We start from the raw sequence: 27,101 nt of genomic DNA, 5'->3' as shown, positions 1-27,101 counted from the left end.
CCTGATTGTACCCTAACTCCAATTTCTATTCTAGCAGCTGTACCCTCGCTCCCCTTGATCAAAAATCATCTATCTTCAATCTTGAATATGTTCAATGATTTTAACTTTTTTTTTGAAGCTGTTTCCTAAGAGTAAAGATTCTCTGAGCTAAATTTCCAAGAGGGGGGGAAAAAAGGCCTGTTTTATATATCGATATGGTCATAGGTTCTGCAGCAAGGGAAACATCTCTTCGGCATCAACTATTGAGTTCACTCAGGATCTTGTGCTTTAGGAAGGACCCCTTTGACCTTTCCTCCATCAGACAATCTCATGACTCTCAATCAGCTTAATGAACCTTCTGTGCTCCCAAGGCAATTCTATCCTATTAGGAGACCACATCTAACACTGTATTCTACCTAGAGTCCAAATGTGTGCCTGTACAGTTGTAACAAGACTTCCCTGCACTACACCATTCCCTTTTTTTCTAATGAGCACCAACATTTCATTTTGTTTTCTAATTACTTGCTGTGCTCGAATGTCAAATTTGTGATTTGATATGAAAGGACACCCTCTACCTCCGCATTCTGCAGTCTGTTTTTAAATCCTACTTTTCTATTCCATTGCAATGGACAAATTCTTTCATCCATTCATTGGAAATAATTAAGGCCCTGCTCTCAACAGTTACAAATTTTAATGCCTTCACCATTACACATGACATTTTTAAAATGCACTCCCAGGATGAGAGCATTGCTGGCTAGTTTAACATATATTGCCCATCCCTAATTGCCCAGAGGGCAGTTAAGAGTTAGCCACATTGCTGTGGGTCTGGAGTTGTATGTCAGCCAGACCAGGTAAGGATAGCGGTTTCCTTCCCTCAAGGCCATTAGTAAACCAAATGGGTTTTTCCCACAATTGACAATGGATTCATCGTCATCATTGGACTCTTAATTCCAGATACTTATCAAAATCAAGTTCCTACCATCTGCTATGGTGAGATTTGAACGAAGGGTCCCTGAAGCATTGCCTAGTTCTCTGGATTAAAGATCCAGTGATAATACCATCGGGCCGTTGCTTCCCTTTTAGGCTGTTTCCAGCTTCAATGCCAAGAACTGATGAAGTCAAACCTTGTAAGTGAAAGGTTGCAGCCCTGTCAGCCTTGATGCATTCCATTGACCAAAAGACCCCTCCACCTTCCTGATTACTAATCTAGCCTACTCCCAGAAGTATCGGCACTTCAGTGAAATAAACAGCCTTTCTTCATTCCTTAGTTATTTTCATCTGGAATCACTGATAGAGTAGCTGTTTCAGAGTGCAGTTGAATTAGAGCCTGGAGGCCTGCCTTTCTTTCCTAGATGATCGAGAATAGAATTCTGAAATACTTGCTCGACCTCTTAAAGATGAAAAGTCTACGACCTTCAGCATACGTTTTTTGGGGCACATCTCTGTTCAGTGTGCTGAAATGAGCTAAAAGTCTCTGATTTACTGACCCAGAGAGGGACTCATGAGGGACCCCTGTCAACCCAATATTGGTCTCGGGGGCCATGATGCATGTGAGTTTGAACAGCTTCACTTGTGTGGTAAGCCTGTGCTGCAACACACATTTAGGCCATGTGTTGGTATGTTCACTCAATTGGGTTAATTTCCTATTTAGCCCCTGATGCTGAATCCAAGTATTGGCATTGCAATCTTCCTTTGCACTTGTGTGAGTGAACATCTCTCTATAATTCTGGATTAGTGGTGCTGGAAGAGCACAGCAGTTCAGGCAGCATCCAAGGAGCTTCTATATAGTTGCTTTACAATGTGTTCTTGCTGCTTGCTTATGCAAGTGATACGTCCAGTCTTTGCTTGAGTAGATCTGAGGTGAAGTTTCCATGGAATTTGTGCTGAGTCCAGGACTGCCCAGCAGATTCAGGGTGCAATTTGTAACGCTGTAGTTAATTGCTCGCCATTAATCTGCTCACAATCAACTTGGATCATCATCTTTGTAGCATTTGAACTGGCTATAAAACTGCAAATGTGTCAAGTAAAGGTTTTGCACTCTGTCTCTAAAATAAAAGAAACACTTTTTTTTTCTTCAGCAAATTTACTTCAGCATTGCAAAAGGAATTAATGTGACCTGTGTATGATTAGATTCCCTACAGTGTGGAAACAGTCCCTTCGGCCCAACAAGTCTACACCGACCCTCTGAAGAGTAACCCACCCAGACTCATTTCCCTCTGACTAATGCACCTAACACTACGGGCAATTTAGCATGGCCAATTCACCTAACCTGCACATCTTTGGACTGTGGGAGAAACAGGAGCACCCGGAGGAAACCCACGCAGACACGGGGAGAATGTGCAAACTCCACACAGGCTGGGATCGAACCTGGGACCCTGGTGCTGAGAGGCAGCAGTGCTAACCACTGAGCCACCGTGCCATCCATATGCTTGCCTTCTGGATTTTTTTAACACCGACTGTTAGGGCCTACACCTCAATATTAATGTACGCTAACTCGAGACGTGGTGGAGGCTAGTACAACTACAGCATTTTATAAAGCATCTGGATAGGTATATGAATAGGAAGGGTTTAGAAGGATATGGAACTAGATTAATTTAGGATATCTGATCAGCACGGAGCACTTGGACCGAAGGGTCTTGTTTCTGTGCTCCTCGGATGCTGCCTGAACTGCTGTGCTTTTCCAGCACCACTAACCCAGAAGCTGCATGACTGATGTGAATCTTCCCAGTTGAAGAAAAACTTCTTTTAATCAGTTGAAGTTAAGTTTTTGATCATGTATTAAGCTTGACTTAGCTGGAATATTAGTGAACTTTGTTAGAAATACCACATACCAAAATGGGTAGATAATCAGAATGTTGACTTAGAATTGGCGAAGAATGTTTTGCATTGTAATAAACCTGCCCTGGATATGTGCATGTTGGCTTGGAGGGCATTTGCGATACATTGATCCACACCGTGGTTTAGATATCAGTTTTTTTTTTTTAAAATCAAATTAATGTCCATCTTCCTGCAGTGGTGGGTCATGCTGCTTTTGCTTATGTCCTCTATGTTGAATGACTCGTACTATTATGGATGCAAATTTCCACTTAACTGTAGTCTCTACAATGAAATTGACTGAGAAATATTAACGTATAGAATATCTCCTGTCCTACTGCTTTGCCATTATTGTTAATTCCCTTCAGTGCTGTTCTAATTTTGATCCAGATTGACGCCAGCTACAATTCACTTGAAGCCGCTTTTATGTGTTCTTTATCTTGGACTTTGGTTACAAGCTTCTTTTATAAGAGAACAGGCTGGCCCTGCCTCTGATTTTACTCTTGTACCGTCTGCATCAGTAACTGTACGTTGGTTAACACAGATGTGGGCAACATCATCCTAGCAGCTGCAATTCTGAAGTTTTTGTTTTGGTCCTCCTTTTGCTTCCAGTCCTCCATAGATTATTGGCCACTATTTGAAATATTTCTCTAGAAGTCACTTGTTTTTTGTATTCCTTTTTGCTTTTTGTTCTGTTCTTGAACGTTTTTGAGCCGAGGTTAGTTTTACTCCCTTTCTACAGTACTTGTTTTTCCATTGACTAGGTTTCTTTGCCCTTCCCCCTTCAAGGGCAACAGGATCATCTTGCTGCTCATGACCCTTCACATACTACAACAGTTTTCCAAGCTGCCTCTGTCGTTCCCCCAGTTTTTACACTGCCTGTAATCCCTTCTATTCTCTTCCTCAGTTTGTGGTTTCCGCCTTCACTTGCTTGTGCCACCTCTAGTTCTCTTTGCAATCATCTCTGCCCTCAGTGCAGTGGTTCTGCTGTAGTGCAGTGGTTCTGTTCTCGTGCAATCCTGTTATGAGAAAGTAGTGTAACAGTAGCAACATGTTATCTAACTGGGCCAGAGTTGCATTATGACCAATACATACTATAAAAATTTGCATTGTAGAAACTGTCCCTGATTGACTATAACACGATTGACAAATGTGTATTATGGATAGCCTGTATTCCTGTCAGTGCCTCACTTGCGAAGCCTTTTCAGGTCTTCACTTCTGGGTGCACCACGTTGTCTCACTGTGTTTCTCTCGAGATTATAATGTTGTCTCTGCAGTTTTTTTTAAAAAAGTGCTGGCTTTTCACATTGCCAGTCAGGTTGATGTGATGAACTCTGGGCTCTTGCTTGGTCACTTGCCTCTCCAAAAGCAGGTCCATTCTGGAAAATGTTGGATTCTGTCCTCCACTCCTTGCACCTGAAATTGTAGAGAGGACGGGGTGGTAAATTGTCAGTGTCTATTTTCTTACCTTCCTGGTCAAGGCTACCCTAACCCAGCATATATCTGCTGAATACACTTTTTTTTAAAGCATCTAGTATAATTTTGATCGGAAATATTTCTCCTCCTTCCCCTTCCCACACCATTTTGAAGGGAAAGACTACAAATGAGCTGCAGTTTATAACCTTTGTCTTCAGTTAATTAAAGCTTGGCTTGGTGGGTTTACTTTGTTTTAAATGCAATTCTATAGTCCTAGTGCACTGCCTCAGTATGGTATAATAGTTATACAGCACAGAAACAGACTCTTTAGTCCAACCAGTCCTTGCTGACCATAATCCTAAACTAGAGTCACCTGCCTGTGCATGGCCTGTTTCCCCCTCAACACTTCCTATTGTACTTCTCCAAATGTCTCTTAAATGTTGTAACTGTATCCACACAGACCCAGGAAAAGAACAAACTGTTTTTGGGGAGTGAAAGCAGTTTATACTGCATTTCTATCGGGTCTGATTCCGATCATGTTCACAATACTCTGTATATGCGTCACCATGAAGTGAATTTGGCAGTGTGTTCAGTAGCTTTTGTCTGCTTTGACAATCTGCACACCAGCTAGGTGATTGTATTCTTTGGGAAAGATTAGGGGAAGGATGACTTAATGGCATTATCTCTGGACTGTTAATCTAGAGACTCGGGTAATACCCTATGAACCTGGGTTTGAATCCTGCCATGGCAGCTGGTGGAATTTTAATCAATAAAAATCTGGAACAAAGAATCTGTGCATGAATCGATCGTCAGGAAAACCCTATTTGGTTCACTCTCCTTTTTTTAGGGAAGCAAATTTGCCTTTCTTACTTGATCTGGCCTACATGTGACTCCAGATCCACAACAATGTGGTTGACTCTTAATTGCCAACTGGGTAATTAGAAGGGTAATAAATACTGGCCTAGACAGCGATTTCCCCTCATCGCTGAATGAACTGAAAAAAGCCCGTGTTTGAGATTTTGAGACGAATGTTTGTTTCCAAGTTGGAACTATTTGTTCACTGTTGTTAATGTCATTGTTCAGACACCCAAACAATGCAGAATATTATCCTGGTCAGGATACAGAGTGAACAGTACCAGATTTTTTGTTGTAATCAACCTGTTCTGGAGCAGATGGAATGTGAATAAAGGTCTCCTGCCTCAGACGCACTACTGTACCATCATTAAACACTTTTTAACTGCCATGTACCTGTATACTCAAGCAATAGCCTAATTTTTTTGACTACTTTTTAAAGTTAAGTTTATGGGGTCCAGTATTACATGGATGTTATGTTTGAGGGGCTGAAATTCATACCTGTTAAAATGCATACCATATCATTAACAGAAGTCTAATTAATCTCTAAACAAATAGAGGAAAAATGAGCGGCGGTAATTCTGAAGGCACTGAGCAGAACACAACAGCCAGCAGACTGGAAGACCGGGAGCAGAGTGGAACAACTCCAGACTGGGAATCTGGAGCAGGATGTGACAACTGGCACACTGACTCATAAACTTTGATCTGTTATCTGTGAAGGACTAGGGTCAACTTTTACGGGATATATGGAAAATTCCAGGTTATTTGGCTAAATACAGGGGGTTGACTTTACATCAGATCAACTATTACTCACGTGGAGATGGTATTTTTAAATGGCTAATAGAAAAGGGATTATTCAAATCAATTTTTGGCAAATGTTCGTTTTATTTACAACAATGCAATACACTCTGATAACCTTCAATACACTCTCTCTCTGCAATTAATTTGCAATCTGATTTAGGAGTAATTATCTATAATTGGAAGGTGGTGATTGAGTGAAGCTTTTTGAGCTCCCTGGTAACAGCTCTGAGCATTTGACTTCCCAGTTGATGAGACTATATTTTTAGCTGAGCTGTTTAGACTTGCACACTGGTGGCTGGCAGGCTTAATCTAGCTGTCCTGTGGGCATCAGGTGGCATAACCCAGGTCTGTTCAGAGGGTGTAACATTGCGTGAACAAACCAGTTAGGTTTCTATCTTGATGGGCCTATGTTTGTTTTTTTTTTTAAAAAAACAACTGATTTTGGGTGCTATGACCTCCTGCCTGTCCAGTCTGTGTAGAGTTTACATATTCTCCCCATGTTTGTGTGGATTTGCACCAATGCTCCGGTTTCCTCCTACAGTCCAGAGATGTGCAGGTAAAGTAAATTGGCCATGGGAAATTGCCCAAATTGTAAAGTACCATACTCTCCTGTATATTTGTTGGAGTTTCTCTGTATTAGCGTGATGCATGTTGGTGCCAAGCTTGGGTTTGGCTCCGTTGAGTGACTTTTCTTACTGGAGTAGTATGGTTTTTAAGCCACCAACTTTGGAGCTTTCACTGAAAAGCTGAAGAGAAATTGATTTCTGAGAAACATAGCAAGTGTCCAATGAAAATTGTTAGAGGGATGAAGTTTAAAAACAGAATGATGCTGCAGGTGTACAGGGCGCTGGTGAGGTCACACCTGGAGTACTGTGCAGTTTTTTTTTGTTCTCCTTTTTACTTGAGAAAGCACCTACTGGCCCTGGAGGGGATGCAGATGAGGTTCACTAGGTTGCTTCCAGAGTTCAGAGGGTTGGCTTATGAGTAGACAGGTTGGAATTTGAACGAAAGATGTATCCTATCTAATCCCTTCATGATTTTATATCTTTGTATAAGATAGAAGCAGGGAGGTTGTTCCCATTGGTGGGTGAAACTAGAACAAGGGGGCAAAGCCTCAAAATAAGGGGGAACAGATTTAGGATTGAGTTGAGGAGAAACTTCACCAAAAAGGTTGAATCTGTGGAATTCCCCCACCCAGTGAAGCAGTTGAGGCTACCTCATTGTTTTTAAGACTTTTTTTTGAACAGTAAAAGAATTAAGGGTAATGGTGAGAAGGTGGGCTGAAGTGGCTGAATGGCCTACTCCTGCTCTTATGTTCTTTTGAAATGTCCGATGAATGCAACAATTCAAAATGCAGCAGGGGGCAGCGTGGTGGCTTAGTGGTTAGCACTGCTGCCTCGAGTACCAACGACCTGTGTTCGATTCCAGCCTTGGGTGGCTGTCTGTGTGGAGTTTGCGCATTCTCCTTGTGTCTGCATGGGGTTGCTCTGATTTCCTCCCACAGTCCAAAGAGTCAGGTGAGGTGAATTGACCATGGAAAATTGCCCATAATGTTCATGGATGCGTAGGTTAGATGTATTTGTCAGGGTAAATATAAGACAATAGGATAGGGAAATGGGTCTGAGTGGGTTGCTCTTTCTCCCGATGAGGTCTCCTCTACATTGGGGAGACTGGACACCTTCTCGCAGAGCGCTTTAGGAAACATCTCTGGGACATCCACACCAACCACCAACCAATCCCACTGCCCCATGGCTGAACATTTCAACTCCCCCTCCCACTCTGCTGAGTACATGCAGGTCTTGGGCCTCCTTCGCTGCTCCCTCACCACCTGACGTCTGGAGGAAGAACTCCTCATCTTCTGCCTTGGAACGCTTTGACCCCAAGGCATCAATGTGGACTTCACCAGTTTCCTCAATTCCCCTCTTCTCCTCTTTCTCTTCCCCACCCCCCCCCCACCTTACCCCAGTTCAACCTTCCAGCTCTGCACCATCCTCATGACCGGTCCTACCTGCCAATCTTCCTTCCGACATATCTGCACCCACCTCTCTGACCTATCACCTCCATCCCCACCCCCATTCACCTATTGTACCCTTTGCTACCTTCTCCCCCCCCCCCCCCCCCCCCCCCCCCCCCCCCCCCCCCCCCCAACCACTTGTCTCTCCGCCCTGGAGGCTGCCTGTCTCCATTCCTGACGAAGGGCTGTCGATTTTTTTTTTCCTGCTTGTCAGATGCTGCCTGACCTGCTGTGCTTTTCCAGCACCACTCTAATCTAGACTGATTTCCAGCATCTGCAGTCCTCACTGTTGCCCTGTTGAGCCAGTGGGCCTGGTTCCACACTAGAGATTCTATGATCTATCTGTTGAAGCTTGCCTTTATTCTGGAATTTTTAGTCACCAATCATCAACTAGGATTGTATGTTTTAACCTCTAAAAACTGCTAACTTTGTTTTTATAAAATGAAATTGTCAGTGTGTTCGTAATATACTGCACAAACCAACGTTTTTGACTGTTATAAAGTTGACCATCGGCACACCACTGTTCATTTATAATGACTCTGAAAAATGAATTGCTTTGTTTTTTCACTTAGCAAGAGATGATTAATCTCCAATCCCTAATGAAAAGACTTGTTGGGTGTCAGTCAAGTCTCAGGAAAAATATTTTTACTGACACAATCCAGTGCTCCCATAATAACGTGCTCTTTCATAAACGTTGAACTTTTTTTTATTTCAAAAAAAACTTGGAAGTGCTCTATAAAATTGTCAATTTGAACTGCAAGTTCCATTGTTATTGGATCTTAAGGATTCATTCTGTTCTCCTTGAACTATAAACTTGAGTTGTCACAAAATCCAGGGATCCACTGATTTCCCTCCCCCATCTCTTGGTTTCCCTGTATATCCTGGGCTTGCTTGGGAACTCTCCCATCAGCATCTAGTTAGGTGAATCTTCCAGCGTGCCTCTAACACATTTCACGGCCATCCTGTATCGTGACTGCAAATCAAAAACATCTCTGGCTTCTGATATTCTCTCCGTTCCTCATCCTGGCAGATTTTCTTGCCTTTCGTCTATTACAGCTGAGATATGATAAAGCTAACACTTCCGGTGTCCCCTTCCATCGCAGTGGCAATGTAACTTGCGTTGTATGGCATGAAATGCAAATTATTTCTTCAGCTCAAAGGACAATATCAAAGTGCATGTGTATGGATATGTTCTGAGGAAGGCTTGGTGGACCTGCAACATTAACTCTTGATTTCTCTCCACAGATGCTGTCAGACCTGCTGTGCTTTTCCAGCAATGTTGTTTTTGCTTCTGATTTTTTCCATCTGGATATTTCAAACCTTAATTTCCAACTGTCTTTTTCTTCGATCTGGAATAGAGTAATTTGTAGCAGTTTGGTTAACTCGCTGGCGTGTGGCGGCGAATATTGACCATTTGTTCAGTTTCCATGCCAGCTATAGTAGGTGATGGAGTGCTTTCTTGCCTCGTACATTATGTGCCACTCAAACTGTCTTGTGGAAGTAAAGGCCCATAACCCCCCCTCTGAGTATGGCTGGTAATCATTTCCATCACCTCAACTCCCTTTTTCTCTCTCTGTAGCACATTCCTGCCCAAGGACTCAGTTTTGACCTTTGTCGACAAACATCCCATCTCTGTTGTACATCATGGAAACAAGACCGTTCAGTCTAACTTGTCCATGCCGACCAGATCCTACATTTAATCTGGTCCCATTTGCCAGCACTTGACCCATATCCCTCTAAACTCTCCCTATTTATGTGCCCATCCAGATGCCTTTTGAATGTTGTAATTGCACCAACCTTCACTTCCTCTGGCAGCTCATTCCATACAGGCACCACCCTCTGTGGAAAAAGTTACTCTGGTCTTTTTTTTTAAATCTTTCCCCTCTCCTTAAACCTTTGCCCTCTAGTTTTGGGTGTCCCTTCACGATTTTAAGCCTCTAAGGTCACCCCTCAACCTCTGACACTCCAGGGAAAACAGCCCCAGCCTGTTCAGCCTCTACCTACAGCTCAGAACCTGCCAACCCTGGCAACGTCCTTGTAAAGCTTTTCTGCACCGTGTTTAATCAGATCTTTCCTGTCACAGGGATGTCAGAATTTAACTCCAAGATATTTGTAAAGGCCTTTCAAATCTTTCTTGTAGGAGATCTACCCCTGTTTTTTTCCCTTCTGCAGTTCTAGGTCAGTCTGAAACTCTTCAAACCCCACTTTCTTCCACAAATCCTATGTTTAAAGTCAATCTCCTGAATCCAAACTGTGCTTTTACAAGAACACGTTGTGTCATTGTGATATGGCAGTGTAACCTGGTGCTTTTCTGCCGTCTCAATTGAACACAGGCTTCTGATATTAGGCCTGTTTCTTTCGATGTTGAAATTCCGGCCTCAATTGCTTGTGCTTTCTTTATTGGCCTGTAAAGGTCAGTTGGACTAGTTTTTTTAATAGTAAAAGTCTGAAAGAGTTTTATGATTTGGCTGTCCAAATGATTGTGTTTTTAGGGAAAAAATGGAAAATCCATCCAACTAAACAGATGGGCAAGTAATTCGAATTTCTATTCGATGCAAAACGTGACACTTTTTTAGTGCACATTCAATCCAGCCTTATCTTGGAAGGTTTTAAGTTTGCATCTGGGAAAATAAGGCTGCCTTTGCGATGACTCTTTTAAAGCAGGAAGAGGATGCAATTTGTACCAGTTTTGGAAATTGGTGGAAACGTTTGGGAATGGTGTTAAATATTTTGTTTGGAAATACTGTGAATGTGTAATACTGGGCGTTTAAATGAGTACAAAGTTCATTTCACCTCGGAGGTGAGTGGGTGGGAGCAGCCTCAATCCAAACCACATTCTAAGCTGGTCATGTGCAACCAGTGACCATGTGGCCTCAACATCCGATATGGGACTTGTGCACTTCCAGCTGCTGCTTTATGCTATAGCTCCACTCTGTTTAACTGTTGTTCACTTTCCTCAGCGAGTTGAGCTATTAATCAGAACCTAAATTGCTAAACCAGAGGTGAAATCTAATAACCACACTTGGATACAAGACGGGTAGGGGAGGTTTGTGCTCCTTGATTTAACTCTTCCCATTCGAACTGCGACTGGTCAGGGTTTTCTGTGCTTGCGTTTTATACAATGGTGTTGACTTGATCCAGTTGGCACTGGGTTCATTAAGGCAAAAGTGAGGGCTGCAGATGCCAGAAACCAGAGTTGAGTGGTGCTGGAAAAGCACAGCAGGTCAGGCAGCATCCAAGGAGCAGGAAAATCGACGTTTTGGGCAAAAGCCCTTCAAGCTGGGTTCAATAAGCTAGTTGTGCCCTTTGTGCATCTTGAGCATGATAAATTTCAGGGTAATTAGAGAGGCCCTTTACTAGCTTATTTGGTCTTGTCCCTTGAACCCCTCTTTCTAACCAGATTCTAACATCCAATGTCAAGCTGTGCATAAACAATAAATCTTCTTTTTTGGTTAGAAGTCATAGCAATCAGAATTTGATTGCATGTGTAAATTTGAATATAGGCTTGCTTGCTGTGCAGATAAACCTGTGCTTCTTCTGAGGAAGGGTCAGTGGAGCTGAAACAACATTTAACTAAGTTCTCTCCACAGATGCTGCTGGACTGGCTGAGCTTTTCCAGCAACTTGTTTGATTTTCAGCATCTGCAGTTCTCTTTTTAAATCGTTGTACTTCACCTTGGGTGATGTCTGTAACAAGGAAGGCAGTAACATATTTTTACTCATCTCTTTTTTTTTTCTTTCTTTAGGTCCGTACACTTTTTGTCAGTGGCCTTCCTATGGATATTAAACCACGTGAGCTTTACCTTCTCTTTCGACCATTCAAGGTAAGAACTTACAATTATAATTATAATTGCAAGTTGCTTTCTAACTTGGGATATCCAAGATCCGTCCTCTAACTCTGAATTTGAGCAGACTGTTTCTGTGACTTGAGATTAGTGGTGTTTTAGCAGTTAGTAAGAAGTTATGAGCAATTTTGTCTATGGTTGCACTTTGCGCGCATAACTAATCTTATACTCTCGCTATGAGAAAAGGTAGCACGTGTATATTGCCGTTTTCAAATGCCCTTCTGCATTTTTTAAACTGCATTTTTTTGTGTGGGTGGCACGGTGGCTCAGTAGTTAGCACTGCTGCCTCAGCACCAGGGTCCCAAGTTCGATTCTAGCCTTGGGCGACTGTCTGTCTTTGTGGAGTTTGCACGTTTTCCCTGTGTCTGTGTGGGTTTCCTCCGGGTGCTCTGGTTTCCTCCCACAATCCAAAGATGTGCAGGTTAGGTGAATTGGCCGTGCTCAATTGCCCGTAGTGAGAGGTACATTGGTCAGAGGGAGATGGATCTGGGTGGGTTGGTCTTCGGAGGGTCGGTGTGGACTTGATGGACCGAAGGGCCTGTTTCCATGCTATGTGGAATCTAATCTAATCTAAACTCTAATGTGATTGCATATCATGTGCAATGGATAAACCAATACAGAACAGACATAGTTACACATGTGGAAGACCAGAAAGAATACGTATACACAAATACAAACTATCTATAATTACTTTCGAAGTCTTGCCAATAGCCTAGACTACTTGATGTCTCATTTATTTCCTACACTTCTGCATGACTCCTGGGCAGTTCGCAGTATAAAACACTGGGCTAGATGGTCTGTGTAGGTGGCCTAAGCCATTCTGTATTCCTGACCCTTTTTATATCTTGTGCAATGGTCTCTCTCTGCTGTGAGACACCAGTATACTAAAGGCTCATGTATTCAACCCCATCTTCCAGCTCGTGCTGAAGTTTTACTGAAGGGGGATGGTCATAAAATTATTGATGTATGTTTTTTAAAATGCCACCTCATTTTCTTGGTTTAGTGAATTACAAGATAGCAGAGGCAGCGTTCCTGATGCAATGGAAATAAAACTTGCTACTTTTTTTTCCCCTTTCCCTCGGAGCTGTTTTAAGCCGTTGCTCACTGACCTTGTCAGCAGCGGCTCATTGCTTGCACTCTAACCTCCTAGGGGGTTGTATGTTCTCATTATTAATCCAGGCTTCAGATTGGGACTCATGCTAGCATTCCAGTGCAGGAGTGCTACATTGGCTAAAATGCTGTCTCTGAAATGTGTTGATAAATTGAGCCCTTCGGGTAAAAGGCTGGATGCTATCTGTTTTGAAGAGGAATGGGTGTTCTGGTGTCCTGGTTGATGTTTATCCCTAAAAGGTTTTTAACATCTTGCTCTCAGCAAAACAAAAAAGCAACAACCTTTTTGCAATGATGACTACATGACTTACAATCGTTACTTTTTGAGTACTTCATTGGCTGCAAAGTACTGTGGTTATAAAAGTTGCTATATAAATGCAGGTTCTTTTTCAAGTCAAGCTTCGTAAATGCACAAATCTGACTGAAGGAAATACACTTCTCAGCAGATTGATTAATTTTAGTTGCAGTTCTACTTTATTATCTTGAGTTCAAGAATTCATAAAATCCCTGCACTGTGTGGTAGCAGGCCACGTGGCCCATAGAGTCCATACCGATCCTCTGATTATCCCACTCCCATTACCCTATTTGTGTAACACTGTGCACCCTATGGCTAACCCACCCAGCCTACACATCCCTGGGTACTGGGGCAGTTTAGCATGGCCAAGCCACCCAAACCCCCACATCTTTAGACTGTGGGAGGAAACTGGAGCACCCAGAGGAAACCTGTATAGACACTGAGAGCATGCAAACTCTACACTGTTACCTGAGGATGAAGTCGAACCCAGATCCTGGTGTTGAGGCAGCACTGCTAGCCACTGTGCTGCCAATTTGTATTGATGTCTGTCACTGCTTGATCTGACCTATCTGGGATCAGATGTGTGCTGTGCTGTTACCCACTTGAGCCAGCTGCCACCCACTGTAGGACCTCCTAATGAACAAAACTTTGAACTGCATCCAACAAAGTTGGCATCCTTTTTTAATTGAGGGGGGAATCCTATGATTCCTTGTAATTGAAGGTGTAGTGTCATAGAACCGCATTGAAAACCATAACCAGCTACCTATTTTGTGCAATTAGTCAGTGAATGTTTTGCTTTATGGCTGATGGGAAGTCTGCAGAACACCAAGGTGAATTTATTTTTAAAAATTGTCCGGAATCTCGAGGGCTACACGTTGCAGGAAATCCTGCAGGTGATGCAACTTCCTCCAAAGTTTGAAGAGATGTAGTTGAAAAAGCAGCTAAATGGTGTTTCCTGCACTCCCCGCAAAGGAACAGGAACCTTTTTTGAGCCCTTTGTCCTTCAGAATATTGCTGTTTTTAAAAAAAACACTTCTCCGCGTGTTGCTTAGGTAAGGAACAGCTGCTCCCCCTTAATTGAAGGAGGTTTCGAACTTGGTGGGCATCCTGATGAAAAGCTTATGCTCGAAACGTCAACTCTCCTGCCTGACCTGTGCTTTTCCAGCACTACACTTTTTAACTTCATAGTTGCAGGGTTAGTCACGAAGGGACACAGGTTCAAGGTGGGAGGTTTTAAGGAGGATGTGTTTTTACCCAGTGTGATGTTCTGGAATATGCTGCCCAAGCACATGATAGAGAGTTGCTTCAATACTTTATATTAAAGTCCCTGAATGAATACTTGGCACGCCATAACATTTCAAGGCAGAGGGCCAAGTCTGATTGATGGGATGAGGTTGGAGATCAGGTGTTTGTGTCACTGCAGACTTGATAGGCCAAAAGGCCTCTTGGACACTGTCCTTCTATGAAAGGCATACTCGGAATTCAATATCCTGGCTGACCACCACTCAATTGGTTATGATTGGCTAAAATAAGATTTGAAGTTTGAGCCAGAGGTGCTAACCATTTTCTTTAAAAATTGGTGAACTTATGGCTTTTGGTAAGCAATGCCAATTTCGCAACATGACATGGTTTGTAATAAAGAGCATGTTTAATACATGGAGTGCTAATTAGGTGCTGCTTGAATTTGGGTATCTGACAAGTGCTTAAGTCATTTTAAATCTGGCCCGTGGGCTCAGTGCCATCTTAAAGGCGTGTGGTTAGTGGCTTTGAGTGCACCTATCTCTTTTTGAAGATTAGTCCTTACAGCCATGTGGCTGTTTGTCCACGGGCTGCAACAGTTCAAGTAGCAACAGTGCCACAAGGACAACTAGGTTTGAGCCACAAACACAGGCCTGGCCAGGAGCAAATCCCCACCTTGTAACGAAATGCATTACCTAAATGAAATTGTGGAGATTTTGGCCAGAGTATTTAGCATTATCCCTCCGCATCTGACTGCTGAGCTGATGCACAGATTAATGCAGAAAGAGTTGGATGGGCCTGGGGGCAACACTGGCTTTGCTGTTGAAGCTGGAATCCATTTCACACGAGTCATCTAGTCAACCTCCCTCTCTTTTGCTCAGTATTCGAAATCCCATTGAAAATTGAACCTTACTCATTGAGGGATAACTATTTTAAATTCATCTCACTGGAAGGGGTCATCACTGAGCAATCAAGCTAGACCCTGGATAGTTTTATTGCCCTTTATGGAGCTGTTGAAGTTTCTAGTGATTTAATTGCTCGTGGTGTATGTTTAGGTGACTGATTTAGGCCATTCAGCCCATCATATCTGTGCACAGCCTAATCCCACTTCCCAGCTCTCAGTACATTGCCCCAATGACTGACCAGTTTGTCATTCACTCATTTAAATCGTTTGGTGCACTGGTAGTGTCACTGACTTTGGGCCAAGAGCCTAATCTTCAAGGTCAAAAAACATTTGAGCAAATTGCTTAGAAAATGCCTAGAATGTGAATAGTTGAGGCTCCAACAATGATCTCTGTGTCATTTCCATAAGTTACAGCTTGCCAACCTGATAGAAACCTGAACTTGCAGAAAGTCTCTCCAGCTGGATTTAGATTACTAGAGTCATAGAGATGTACAGCATGGAAACGGGCCCTTTGGTCCAAACCGTCCATGCCGACCAGATATCCCAACCCAATCTAGTCCCACCTGCCAGCACCCTAACCATATCCCTCCAAACCCTTCCTATTCATATACCCATCCAAATGCCTGTTAAATGTTGCAATTGTACCAGCCTCCACCACATCCTCTGGCAACTCATTCCATACTCTTACCACCCTCTGTCAAAAAGTTGCTCGTTGGGTCTCATCTTTTTTCCCCTCACCCTAAACCTATGCCCTCTAGTTCTGGACCCCCCCCCCCCCCCAACGGAAAAGACTTTGCCTATTTACCCTATCCATGCACCTCATAATTTTGTAAACCTCTAAGGTCACCCCTCAGCCTCTGACGCTCCAGGGAAAACCACCCCAGCCTGTTCAGCGCCTCCCTATAGCTCAAATCCTCCAACCCTGCCAACATCTTTGCAATATTTTTTCTGAACCCTTTCAGATTTCACAACATCTTTCTGATAGGAAGGAGACCAGCTACCTTTTTATTTCTGCCTCCTGAGAACCATAAAGAATAACCAATTCCCCTCCACTCCCACTAAATGCATTTCTTCCAATTTAATTTGGTGCATAATCACATTTATTTAACAAAGGATGACACACTACCCCAGAGAGAAAAGCAATTGGGAGTAGTTTTGAATGGTCTTTAAAAGACCATGTTGCAACTCCACTGTATCTGACCCTTTTTTAACGTAGTTTCAGTTCACCTTGGTCAAACTCAACATCCTTTCTTAAGGTTTAAAAGCACTAGTGATGGACTCACATTTCTCTCTCCCTCAAACTGAACATGAAATTCTTATGTTGCGATTGTTCACCTAGAGGCCCCCTTCACCATGAGCCTATTGACTCCTAAAACACAACACAACATCACAGCACAGTACAGGCCCTTTGGCCCTCAGTGTTGCACTGACTTGTGAAAATAATCTGCCCATCTAACCTACCGTTCCATTATTATCTATATGTATGTCCAATGTCCTTAATATTGGTGAGTCTACTATTGTTGCAGGCAGGCCATTCCATGCCCCTACTACTGAGTGAAGAACCTACTCCTGATATCTGTCCTAAATCTATTACCCCTCAATTTAAAGCTATGTCCCCTTGTGTTAGCCTTCACCATCCTAGCAAAAAGGCTCTCGTTGTCCACCCTATCTAACCCTCTGATTATCTTGTATGTCTTGATTTTTAAGTCACCTTTCAACCTTCTCTCCAACAAAAGCAGCCTTTGTTCCCTCAGCCTTTCCTCATAAAATCTTCCTTCCATACTAGGCAATGTCCTGGTAAATCTCCTCTAAACCCTTCCCAAAGCTTCCACATCCTTCCTATAATGTGGTGACTAAAACTGCACGCAATACTCCAGGTGCGGCCACACCAGTCTCATGTACAGCTGAACATTGACCTCGTGGTTCCGAAACTCAATCCCCCACCAATAAACATCAACACACCATATGCTGCCGTAACAATCCTATCAACCTGGGTGGCAACTTTCAGGGATTTATGCATCCGGACACAGATCTCTGTTCATCTACACTGCCAAGAATGTTACCATTAGCCCAGTACTCTGTATTCCTGTTACTACTTCCAAAGTGAACTTCCTTTTCCCTTAAACTCCATTTGCCACTTCTCAGACCAGCTCTGCATCTTATCTATGTCCCTCTGTAACCCACAACATCCTTCAACACTATCCACAACTCTGCCTACCTTTTAATGTCATCCACAAATTTACTAACCCATCCTTCTATGCCCACATCCAGATCATTTATAAAAATGACAAACAGTAGTGGTCCCAAAACAGATCCCTTTGGCGCACTACTGGTATCTGAGCACCAGGATGAACATTTCCCATCAACCACCAACCTGTCGTCTTACAGCTAGCCAGTTTCTGATCCAAACTGCTAAATCACCTTCAAGCACAAAACTGTATTTTGTGCTATGTGGAACCTTATCAAAAGCCTTACGGAAGTCCACATACATCACATCAACTGCTTTACCTTCATCTACCTAGTTTGTCACCTTTTCAAAGAACTTTAAGGTTGGTGAGGCACGACCTACCCTTCTCAAAACCATGTTGACTATTCTAATCAAATTTATTCCTTTCCAGATGATTATAAATCCAATCACTTATAACCTTATTCCAGCGCCTTACTCAGAACTGAAGTAAGCCTCATTGGCCTATAATTACCAGGGTTGTCCTGGCTCCCCTCAAGGGAACAATATTTACTATCCTTCAGTCTTCTGGCACTAATTCCTTTAGACAATGATGATGTAAAGATAGAAGCCAAAGACTCTGCAATCTCCTCCCTGGCTTCCCAGAGAATTAGGATAAATCCCCTCAAGCCCAGGGGCATTATCTATTTTCAGATTTTCCAAATTCTGAAACCTTTTTGTCAACCTCAATCCTATCTAACCTTGTAGCCTGTATCTCTGTAATCTCACTAACATTGCCCTTTTCCAATGTGAATACTGATGAAAAGCACTTATTAAGCACTTCCCCTATGTTCCCAGATTCCATACACAACTTCCCACTACTATCTTTGGCCCTCATCTTATTCTAGTCATTCTTTTATTCTTGATTTATACTTATAGAAGGCCTTAAGGTTTTCTTTGATCCTGTCTGCCAACAAATTCTCATGTCCCGTCCTGGCTCTTAGCCCTCTCTCTTTAGAACATTTTTGGCTAACTTAATTCTCAAGGCCCCATCTGAGCCTTCATGTCTCATCATCTCTCAATCCTCTTTCCTTTTGACAACTTCTTTAGTAAACCTATGGCTCCCTCCCTGCCTGAGAATATATACTTATCAAGGACCCGCAGTAGCTGATCCTTGAATGAGCTCCACATTTCAAGTGTCCATCCCCTGCAGTTTCCTTTCCCATCCTATGCATCCTAAGTCTTGCCTAGCTGCATCATAATTGCCTTTCTCCCCCCCCCACCTGCTGTTATATCTCTTTCCCTGCAGAAGCTCCTTGGATGCTGCCTGAACTGCTGTGCTCTTCCAGCACCAATAATCCAGAATCTGGTTTCCAGCATCTGCAGTCATTGTTTTTACCTCGTTTATACCTATCCCTGTCAATTGCTATTGTCAACATAACTGAATTGTGGTCACTATTGCCAAAGTGCTCACCTACCTCCAAATCTAACACCTAGCTGGGCTCATTTTCCCCAGTACCAAATCCAATATGGCATCGTCCCTTGGATACTGTAAGCCTCTCCTTATGACTCAAACTTTACATTCCTAACAATCTCTTCTGAACCCCCTCCAGCTTAATAATGTCCTTCCTAGAACAGGGTGTGACTAGTAGAACTGACATGCTACTTCAGAAGAAGCCTCAACATGAAGTCCCAACTCCGATACTCCATTCTGATTTGAAAAAGAACCTTCATTCAGGTCCTAGTCTTCTTCACACTTCAGTTGTGTCCTGTCTGACATGTCAGCTGTATTTTATCTCCGTTAACAATACATTCCTTTAGTTGCAAATGTATGCATTTAAATTAAAGTCTCTGGCCTTATCTGTTGAGGCATTCCAACCTTTTTTGAATATTCTGTCCTTTTATGTCATACATTCTTAATCATTCCCCAACTTGTTGCTTTGCTGTGCTTTGTCTCCCTATATCATATCTATCTTCACTTGACTCTCTAATTTCCCCATGTCCCACTGCTCTCTTATTTGAATTCTCTCTCTAATTCCCTAATTACAGGATTCACCAGAACAGTACAGCTCAGCTATGGACCATTCCTGTGATCCATGGCATGGTGGCTCAGTGGTTAGCACTGCTGTCTCTCAGCATCAGGCACCCAAGTTCAATTCCAGCCTCGGGTGATTGTCTGTGTGGAGTTTGCACGCTCTCCGTGTCTGCGTGGGTTTCCTCTTGGTGCTCTGATTTCCTTCCATAATCCAAAGGTGTGCAGGTCAGGTGAATTGGCAATGCTAAATTGCCCATAGTTTTAGGTGATTAGTCAAGGGTAAATGTAATGGAATGGGTCTGGGTGGGATACTCTTTGGAGGGTCAGTGTGGACTTGTTGGGCCAAATGGCCTGTTATCACACTGTAGGGAATCTAATCATAACTTTACACCAGTAACTGGTGTTCTGTGCCCCAGGAATGAAAGCCCATATCCCCCCCCTCGCCAGTTTGAGTCACAAGCCTATCTCTCTCTATCTGATGTACCCTATGCACGTTTGCTTGTGAGACATAATCCAGAGGTGAGTGCCTTTGTGCTTCTGTAATTTTAATTGACTCCGTAGGTGCTCAGAACACAGCACTTCCTGCCTTCCAGTTCTATGCTGATGGTACCTGCACTGACCACACTGAATCCTCTCCAACCCAGAGATAGTGTTCCAAACTCAGGCATACAATGCAGCCATCTGCATTCTCGCTCTTTGCAGAGATTTGTACCCCTGTCCCTCGCCGTGCAGTTCTCTCCTATCACCACATTCCCATTAACAGCCCCAACTTGATTGGTCTCCTGTACCTTGATGCCTTAGTCAGTTCAATCATCCGCACTTTTTTTTTTTGAGCTATAAACACTGCAAGAGCCTGGAACTTACTGGACACTGTCAAAGGCTGAAGTTCACTCCACTTACCTTCCTCCTCGGTTGACTCTTTCTCTCCAAATGAGAAGCCCCTAACTTTGTAAGGGCTGTGACAGCCAACTTCCTCACTCTGCAGCTCAACCTCTGGTGTAGCTGCATTTAAAGCCAAACATGTTTGCCCTGGAATCCAGAAGCTCCTACATGTTGCAGATGCTGCACGTCACTGCCCAGGGGCTCCCGGTGCATCTCGATAGTCAAAAGTCATGAGAGCCTCCTGTCGGTGGGTGGATAATTTTCATAATCTAACATCTGCAGTGCTGGCTCAGCCTTCTACCATCTGAGGCACAAGGTCTTTGCGAAGACCTCAAACCCAATACCACACACTGGTTACAGTGCAGCAGTGTGCCACACAAACCAGCCTTCCATCGATTGACTTCTCACTGTCTTGGGAAGGCATCAAACGTTGTCCAAGACCCCTCCCACCCCAGCTATAGTCTCTTCCACCCTCCTCCATCAGGCAGGAGATGCAAAAGCTTAAAAGTACCAACACATTTGAGAGCCTTTTCTTCCCTGCTGTTGAGACTTCTGAAAGAGCCTCAAGTTTTACATTTCATGTTGAGCTTGCTCTGTGTGTGAAGTTTGCATGTTCTCCATGTGTCCACATGGGTTTCCTCTAGGTGCTCCAGTTTCCCCCTCATTCCAAAGAGATGCAGGTTAGGAGGATTGACAATGCTGTATTGCCCATTGTGTCCATGGTAGTCTAGATTAGGTGGATAAGTCGTGGGAAATGCAGGGTTAACTGGATAGGGTAAGGGGAGTGGGTCTGGGTGGGGTGGTCTTTGGTGGATCAGCGTGAACTCAATGGCCTGCTTCTATGATTGGAGGGTGGGAGAGGGAATGAGGCAGCCCTTTGTTTCAGGAGTGCGTGGGAGGAGGGGGGGAGGGGTGGGAGATGAGTCTTGGTGTCAGTTGGGATGCAAGTTTGCCATTGACTGCCTCCAACAACCCCCCCTCCATACACTTCCTGGGCCCAAAGATAAGTGAGGCAAATACCAGCCCAACAGTGTTTCTATATGCCCAGGAGTAGTTTCATAAGGTGAACCATTGCTGCCTCTGTTCACCACCTCTCCTCCCCCTCATCTCTTTTCTCCCTTCTTCCCCCCCCCCCCCCCCCCCCCCCCATGTCTTTTCAACTCCTTCCCCTGAGGACTCAAAGCATCTCTCTCTTTTAAAAAAAAAATTCTCCAATCAATTGTTTACTGAAAGTTGAAGGTTTTGCTGTGAGTCACTAGAACTGTTGTCCTGGTGTGTGGTAAACACCCTTTCTACTAACTGCACAATCCAGGCCAACCAAGTTTATTAATAAGCTACCAATGCACAAACAATACACACAGCCCTGTAATTTTCCCTTGCAATTACCTGTTGTATTTCTGCAGTAGCAATGCAGGTTCAGGTACGTTGGTACAGAATTGGGCTTAGTACAGCTTTAATGGATAGCTTAGCAAATATATTTCTGTACACTATTGAAAGCTTGTGCTGCTCCGTGCAACATTCTAAGGAAAGTGAACTTTGCAGGTAAAAGCAATAACTGCTCCCAACACAGCATTCCAGTTAAATTAACTGCTTTGCTTCAAATTGCATTTAATACTTGACTTGCGTAATCTTCATTACTAATGGATCTCTTGTGTTCTGCTGTAAAATGCTGTTTTTAAGCTGATCCTGGTTGCCTTTCACAGCCGCAGAACTTTACATCGTTCTGAAAGCACTCGAATACTAGTTTCTGTTGTCATACGGCAGTCAATGGGTGAATACTTGAGGTAAAGTTGCTATAGCCCCAGTGGATTGTAGGGGTGTTTCTCTCTCGTTAGAGAGACAGCTATTGGTGAGGGTCACCACACCTCCGACAATGAGTGAGGTTGAGAAGGCACTGTTTCCATGGTGACCTCAGTGTGGGAATCGAACCCACTGCTATAGGTGTCACTCCACCTTGCAAACCAGTCAACTGACCCTGATAGCAATGTGGTATGATCAATACTGCTTGTGATTTGTTGAGATGTTTGACCAGGATGCCAGACAGAATTCTCTCTCCCTTGTTCTTCCAACAGTGACTTGGGATCTTCTGTATCTGCTTGCTTTAGGGGCAACAGTGGCATTGCGGTAACATCATTGGATACAGAATTGGCTGGCCCATAGACAGGGCAATAGTTGATGGAAAGTATCCAGCCTGAAGCTTGGTGACCCGTGGTGTTCCACAGGGATCATATCTGGGACCTCCGCTCTTCGTGATTTTTGATAAATGACTTAGATGAAGTGGAAGTGTGGGTTAGTAAGTTTGCTGATGACATGAAGGTTGGTGGAGTTCTGGATAGTGTGGAGGGCTGTTCTCAGTTGCAACAGGACATTGACAGGATGCAGAGCTGGGTTGAGAAGTGGCAGATAGAGTTCAACCTGGAAAAGTGTGGAGTGATTCATTTTGGAAGATCGAAGTTGAATGCAGATTACAGGGTTATAGGGAGGATTCTGACCGTGTGGAGGAGCAGAGAGCTCTTGGGTCCACGTCCATAGATCCCTCAAAGTTGTCACTCAAGCTGATAGAGCTGTTAAGGTGTTTGGTACATTGGCTTTCATTAGCAGGGAATTGAGTTTTAAGGGCTGCAAGGTTATGCTGCAGCTCTATAATGCCCTGGCCAGACCATACTTGGAATATTGTTCCGTTCTGGTCTCCTTATAGGAATAATATGGAAGCTTTAGAGAGGGTGTAGAGGAAATTGTCCAGGATGCTGCCTGGACTGGAGAGCATGCCTTAAAGGTTGAGAGAGCTAGAGCTTTTCTCATTGGAGTGAAGAAGGATGAGAGGTGATTTGTACAATGTAATGAGAGGCATAGATAGAGTGGCTACTCAGACTTTTTTTCTCAGGGTGGAAATGTCTATCATGAGGGGGCATAATTTTAAGGTGATTGGAGGAAGGTTATGGGGAGATGTCAGAGGTAGGTTCTTTACACAGTGGTGGGTATGTGGAATGTACTACCAGCAGTGGTGGTAGTGTCAGATACATTTGGAGACATTTAAATTACTTTTGGATAGGCACATGGGAGATTGTACTATGAACAGTACCTTTGGTTAGTCTGATCTTAGGATAAAAGGCTGGCACAACATAGAGGGCCAAAGGGCCTATACTGTGCTGTACTGTCCAACTTGATTTCCACTTTATCAAATGAACATCTCCTTTGACCTTCCCCTTCTCACCTTAAATACATGCCTCCTAGTATTAGACACTTCAACTCTGGTGGGGGGTGGGGAGAGGTGGGGAGAGATTCTGACCATCAACTGTATCTCTGCACCTTTTTTATGTATCATTTTACAGATGTCTACCAAGTCTCCCCCCTGCCCCTGCTGCTCCAGAGAAGAAAACTCCTGTTTGTCCTCCCTTTGCCTTCCCTTACTTACTTTCTCCACAACTACCTGATGGAGCAATGCTCCAACTGCTTGTGCTTCCAAATAAACCTGTTGGACTATAACCTGGTGTTGTGATATTTAACTGTCCATCCCAGTCCAACACTGGCGTCTCCAAATCCTTACTTTCTGAAGTAGCCTTGTCTCTTTAGGCATCAGAAATCTGCTATTGCGTGATTTTGGAGTTTCTTTATTTAACCTCCTGACACTTAATTGCTGGAGAAATTCAGTGGGTCTGGCAGCACCTGTGAAGAGAAAGTAGTGTTTGTGTTTCAGGGCCAGTGACCCTCCTCCTGAAGTTGTTTCTTCAGTAATTGCTGTTTTTATTTCAGATTTCCAGCATCTGTAGCACTGTTTTATTTTGTAACATTGACTTAAGTTGTGTTCAACTGGTGGTTACCTCACTCTATTATTGAGAAGTACTAGCGCTCATTGTTGTGACTTGTTTAATTCCATTAATGTCTTTTTAACCCCCCCCGAACAGGGATATGAAGGTTCACTGATCAAGCTAACATCAAAACAGGTAAACCTTTTTTTTTACTATTAGCAACCGAGATATGGAATGTTTTGCATGCCCAATATCTTTTTAGGATTTGAAAATACATTTTAAATCCGAATTGAATCATTATGTTTTGGAATGAGTTGTCGCTATCTTGTATTAAATCTCTAGGAGAAGTAACCTCAATGAGACTGGATGCTTTATTGTAGCGTAATGTATCATTCCAAGTTAATCTTTATTGCATTTTAAGGGGCTATTTTGTTTGTGGAAAACACATTACACCACTGTCCCCAGTCCAAGTTTTCCCTCCCTTTCCAGTTTTTGGAAAGGGATGAAAGATTTCTGGTAAGCAACAAAAACAGAAGTAGCTGATTAAAGCTCGGCAGGTCTGGCAGCATCTGTGGAGAGAAAGCAACGTTAATATTTGGGTCTGGTGAACCTTCCTCAAAACTGGTCACTAGACCCAAAATGTTGATTTCTCTCTGCAGATGTTGCCAGACCTGCTGAGCCTTTCCAGCCATTTCTGATTTCCATCAACTGCTGTTCTTTAAAATTTTTTTTTTTGGTAAGTGGATGGCTTATACAGGAAACTTACTCATCCCAAAACACATCCAGGGGTTAACAAATATAGAGACTGCCAACAGAAATGAGTGGAGGTGTAACATAAGGTGGGGCAAGTTCATCTGTTTATAGACCAGCATTGTTGAGTTGGAGATGCCAGTGTAAATTTTAAGATATATTTTTTGGAACATTGTGGTTTGGTGGGTTAATATTGCACAAACTGGCAATTTGTGGGAAGGAACTGTAGCTGTGTGGTTCATTGTTTGGACAGCCTTACAAATGTAAGAGAATTTTTCACCAGGTTCAGCCATTTGCTGTTTCACTGAATATTTCACTATAATGTACATCTTATACCCTAATAAAACAATGTGACAATTAAATGCTTGAAAGTGCCCTTAACGTTACTACTAAGCTGAATTAGAGCAATTTAAGTATCTCTTAAATTTGCTTAAAGTTGAATTTCACAATATTCGAACTAAAATTACACTCGTTCTCAACAGTCATAAACTGTTTGTACCTTTTTGACAGCACCAATAAGCCAGTGGATTGTATTTTTATCTAACATGGTTCATTGAATGTAGTTTACCCTTTTGATCTTAAAAATCTAAAGCTAAACGCTTTTTTAAAAGCATATCTTAGCAATTTCTTTTGATGTGATTACTCTAGGTTTTAACTGTACTGGGACTCCACTTAGGTGTAGTGTGGTACTTAAAAGTTAATGAATGTGTGACCTTTCTTTGACCCCAGAAATCCACAGGGGGTCTCTGCCACTCATTTACGATCCTGGTGAATTGAGCAATTAGGCAACAGAATTGCACACGTTTAGGAACCTGGAAATTATTTCTTGAGTTTACATTCTTGAATGTTGGGCATTGACTGACTAGTTTACAGCAGAGAGCTGTGTACTGAACCAGTCAGTTGTGTAACTGGGCAGGTAGAGTTAATGGCCTGGAGTTTCTGCTAGACTCTGCTAATTCTTTTGCCACAGTTTGACCAAACTCAGCACCAAAGGTTTGGGGGATGGGGAGAACTGAGAGGGGAGGGGAGGAAGTCAGTGACTGTTGAATTAGTGAGCAAGTCTAGTTTCTCAATGCCATTTGCATGAGTCTGCCTTCAAACTGCTAGAAATAATTAAAATCTCTCTCTCTCTCTCTCTCTCTCTCTCGCACACACCCCCATGCCTCCAGCTGGGGTTTCAGAGCACATATCACTAATATTGTGCAGTCTGAGATAGCATCGTTAATAGAGAGCTGGTATAAGACATGGAGGCTCATTAACCTTGTGTAGATCTAGCTTGTATGTAGCATCTGTGTGAATAAAGGTATGTTTTTAAAACAGACTGCCAACAGGAGGTGTAACATAAAGTGGGGCAAGTTCACCCAGAGGTTTATGGACAAGGATTATTGAGTTTGAGGCACCAGTGTAGATTTTAAAAGGTGTATTAGGGCATTGTAGTTTAGGGGTTAATATCCCACAAGTTGGGAACTTTTGGGAAGAAGCGGTAGATGTGTGGTTCAGTGTTTGAACAGCTTTGCAAATCTAAGAACTTTTGACCAGGTTCAGCCATTTGCTGTTCCTGCAGTAAACTAGCTTACTGCAAAATCACTAAGATGGAAGATTTTTGCGCCCACTTCCAACCGGGGTCTCTCTCCGAGGAAGGGATCTAGCCCCAGACTGAACCATCATTTGAGGTTTCCTCTGTTTTGAGAATCTTTTAAGGAGTCTCTTTTCAAAAGCAAAAGCAGTTTCTGATGCCAGGACATCGTATTAGTACCTGAAAGGGTTAAATGAATCATGAGCTCCACCCATCAGGGTGTAAAGAGCAGTTCTTGGGAGGAGCTACATTTTCTGGATTAAGTGTAGTGTAAGTGTCTATCCTGGGATCTCAGGCAGCAGTTCAGCACCTTGTCATGAACCTTTTCTTGTTTAACACCGTCGTGGCCTGCTTCTGTGTTTGTGTGACTATCGTTCCCCCTTTTGATATCAGTAACTTGGATAAATACTGATAAACAGTATTGGTAGCTTTGAATCTGCCTGAGGCTTCTCAGATGGTACTGATATGTACAAGAGTGCCTACTGTTAGGGCTTTGGAAGTGTTAATCCTTTGAGTGCAGTGAGCATCACTCACTAGTGTTGAGGTGGTGGTAGGATTTGGGGAAGGTGATGGCCTAGTGGTGTTATCGCTTGACTATTAATCTAGATACCCAAGTTCAAATCCCATCTTGCCAAGATGGTGGCATTTAAATTCAGCAAAGTATCTGGGGGAAAAGC

General features: G+C 43.1%; 1 protein-coding gene across 7 annotated transcripts in view; it reads left to right on the top strand.

Moving 5' to 3' along the window:
* The window catches only part of LOC122542628 (RNA-binding protein with multiple splicing 2), a 110,428-nt gene that overhangs the window by 25,765 nt on the left and 57,562 nt on the right, over positions 1 to 27,101 (top strand). For 4 of the 7 annotated variants that reach the window (XM_087982030.1, XM_087982031.1, XM_043680616.2 and 1 more), the window contains exons 2-3: positions 11,622 to 11,699; positions 24,255 to 24,293. In XM_087982030.1, the coding sequence (XP_087838156.1) occupies positions 11,622 to 11,699; positions 24,255 to 24,293 (117 nt within the window). The remainder of the gene's footprint in view (positions 1 to 11,621; positions 11,700 to 24,254; positions 24,294 to 27,101) is intronic. The other 3 variants (XM_087982032.1, XM_087982033.1, XM_087982029.1) reach the window with 1 other exon arrangement.

The sequence above is a fragment of the Chiloscyllium plagiosum genome, unplaced genomic scaffold (assembly GCF_037043375.1).
Source record: "Chiloscyllium plagiosum isolate Xiang-an unplaced genomic scaffold, Cpla_swu_hap1 HiC_scaffold_42, whole genome shotgun sequence".
NCBI classification, from domain to species: Eukaryota; Metazoa; Chordata; class Chondrichthyes; order Orectolobiformes; family Hemiscylliidae; genus Chiloscyllium; species Chiloscyllium plagiosum.
This window is presented reverse-complemented; position numbering and strand designations above follow the sequence as displayed.